Source organism: Hordeum vulgare, chromosome 7H (genome assembly GCF_904849725.1).
Source record: "Hordeum vulgare subsp. vulgare chromosome 7H, MorexV3_pseudomolecules_assembly, whole genome shotgun sequence".
Taxonomy (NCBI): Eukaryota; Viridiplantae; Streptophyta; class Magnoliopsida; order Poales; family Poaceae; genus Hordeum; species Hordeum vulgare.
In genome coordinates, this window is record NC_058524.1 from 106,521,735 (window position 1) to 106,524,770 (window position 3,036).

A 3,036-nucleotide genomic window follows, 5' to 3' on the forward strand; every position below is an offset into this window, starting at 1 on the left:
TTACAAGCCAAGCCTTCCTCGTCATGCCTCGTGAGTAATTTGAAACGAGTGAAATGCAAAAGTTTTGAGGCTTAAAAGCGCTCCACCGATTATATTGCTTAACATCATCTTGACTGAAGCAAACCTTTGAATCAGCGTCCAAGCTAAAAAGTGTTTGCCTCCATTTAAAAAAAAGTTACAAATACATGCTAAAAATAAAAATGGAAGTACATCCTCGTTTGAACAGAAAAACAATTTCCATTGTTTAACTTCTTGCCGTCGTCCCAAATTGAACTGCCGTGTTCACAAGGACATGCAACAGATTAATAACCGCGTATGACGGATCAAGACATCGCTTTCTTTTCTTGAATTACCGTCAGTAACACGAAAATAACAGCGTGCCGTAATTGTTAATTGCCGCCTGTTCACCCTACCTAGTCAGCCAATGTCACCTCGTATGCACTAGTAAAACGGAACATATACTACACTAATCACGTTGAACAACTTAAGCTGCATCTATCCAACGTATCCTCTGCGTGTAAAAATCGAGAGCACTGTTTAATTAAGCTGTCAATTGTGCACCGTCGAACCTACGGTATATACTGATAAATCGCCAGAGCCTATATAAACCACATGGAACTTGATTACTCCCACTCATCTCATCAGCACAAGTCTCTGCATCGAGACAGAGTACAACTCAAAGCAAAGCTGAAGCCACATATACGTAGTATAAAGTACACATGGCTCCTCGCGCTCTCTCTTGGAGTAGTGTCTCTCTGCTCGTCTTCTTGGCGTTGTGGTCATGCGTTGCAGCCAGGAGCGCACGGGCACTGAAAGCCGCCGACCCGACCTATGGGTTCACGTCGGTGAGGCTCGACGAGAGCAACTTTGTGCTGCAGCGCCCGTTCAACGAGGCGAGCGGTGCACGCTATAGCTTCGACGGCACCGTACGGAAGCTCTGGGTGCTCTCCTCCGACAAGCCCCATGCCCGCCAGAGCCATACCAGCCCAAGAACAGAGATCAGGATGGCAGTAAGTAATCAGTACTACCTCCGTCCAAAGATAATTGTCGAAGATGTATTTTAGTTTTAAATACGTTCATTTTTACGACAAGTAATTTTGAATGGAGAAAATAGTAATGTATGTGTGATTAAGATTTAGTGATCGTACTGATCTTCTTGTACATGCAGGGCTACGACTACAGCTCCGGCGTGTGGCAGTTCGAGGGCTACGGTTACGTCCCCTCCGGCACCACGGGGGTGTCTATCATGCAGGTGTTCGGCGCCGGCCAGACAGCCACCACGCTCATGCTGCACGTCTATGATGGCGCACTGCGGTACTATGATCGTCAGATCGTGGAGGACGCCATCTATGACCGATGGTTCCGGCTGAATGTGGTCCACGACGTCGAGGCGTCGACGCTCACTGTGTACATCGACGGCGAGCAGAAGCTGCATGTACATGGCCGTGGAGGCGATTCTCACTACTTTAAGTTTGGTGTATACGCGCAAAACCACGACTCCAGCTGCATGGAGTCTCGATGGAAGGACGTTAGGATCTTCCAAAAATAATTAGAATTATTTGTGCATATATGTATGTTGATGAAGTTACTTTGTTTGTATTGTTTATTTATGAAGTTTATAGTACATTATTTATTAAATATAATGTTTATATATATATGAGGGTCCGATTTCTATATTTATGCTTGCAATGTTCTTTGTAGTGTACTTCCTCGGTTTCAAAATAAATGTCACAAATTTAATATTAAATTAGTATAAACTAGTCAGGTATCTGTAAACTGGAAGAGTGCAACTTGGGAGATGCGAAGTTATTCAAACAATGATACTGTAACACATAATGTACACATGTATTATAAGCTTAATTATTGGATCAAATATTCAAATGCATCCGTTTCCGCATTGCAAACTACCAACGGCGGAGCTATGTGAAGTGCTGGGGGTTGTGGGCCCAGCTTTGGACCAATGTGTGAAGAAAAAAATATTGAAAGGACTTAGATGAGAATTTTTTTAGGATTTGCCCCTCAAACACTCGTATTTTCTATTTTACCCTTCCTGCATATTCCGTCTAGCTCCGTCACTATTGTCTTCAAGGAAGCCTGATCATGTCATAGTAACAAGATATACCTTAAGGTGAATTTAAGGCCACCAACTAAGGAATGCAAAAGTATGAATTAATTTGATCGTTAGGGCAAGATACACATCTTTCTAGATTATTTGATCTATATTGTAGCATACGCAACACAACTTGACAAAAATTGAGAGAAGCATACGCCTCATAGGCTAGTTGCATATTTTCTTGCTTGTGCTACACTCAGGTGATTTGACATATTAAATTAATAACATTGCTAATGGTGATATCAGGGAGCTATAACAGAGATATTTTTGTATGTCCATGCCTGATATATTTTATCTTTGATAAGTATTATTTTTGTATGTCGGAATTGAAATTTTGTTTAAAATCAAGCATATGCTCTGCTTTTGGCCTGAGGCTTGATGACAACTTATTTGTATGTGCAGTTTTCTACTATCCAAAGATGGCACGCGCTGGTTTATGTTTCGCCGGAATTGTGACGCATATGTTTTTTTAGAATGTGAACTGAAAATGGATCAGAGCATCAAATTAAATAGTAGAGTATCCCATAATATTTCAAAATTATTTTAACCATAGAAATTAAATGGATGTGGTTGTGAAATATTTTTCTTTGAAATACACAATCGTCTGCCTTGTCGACCCTATCAGAACAAAATATATTCTGAAGAACGTAATTCGTAGATGAATTTTCCCATGTTTGCACATTATGCAAATGTCTCTACATGTATTACAGATCGGTGATTTCACATTTTAAAATAGTGACCCAGAGTTGGTGATAATTGGAACCCATTAGGTTTTAACGTGAAGCTTCAAGACTCATTGTTATCTTAGCCCAAATGGAAATGTTTTTTAATATTGTACAAACAGACACATTCATATATACATACATACACTCATTTCTACGAATACATGCATGCACACACTATCACTATGAGCACCTTGTAAG

The 3,036-nt window shown here is 40.5% G+C and overlaps 1 protein-coding gene across 1 annotated transcript; it reads left to right on the forward strand.

The window, feature by feature from the left end:
* Positions 1–719: 719 nt before the first annotated feature.
* On the forward strand, positions 720–1,549 carry LOC123408413 (citrate-binding protein-like). The gene is made up of 2 exons (XM_045101527.1): positions 720–1,010; positions 1,169–1,549. The coding sequence occupies exons 1-2, from the start codon at positions 720–722 to the stop codon at positions 1,547–1,549; spliced, it is 672 nt and encodes a 223-aa protein (XP_044957462.1).
* The last annotated feature ends 1,487 nt before the right edge of the window (positions 1,550–3,036 follow it).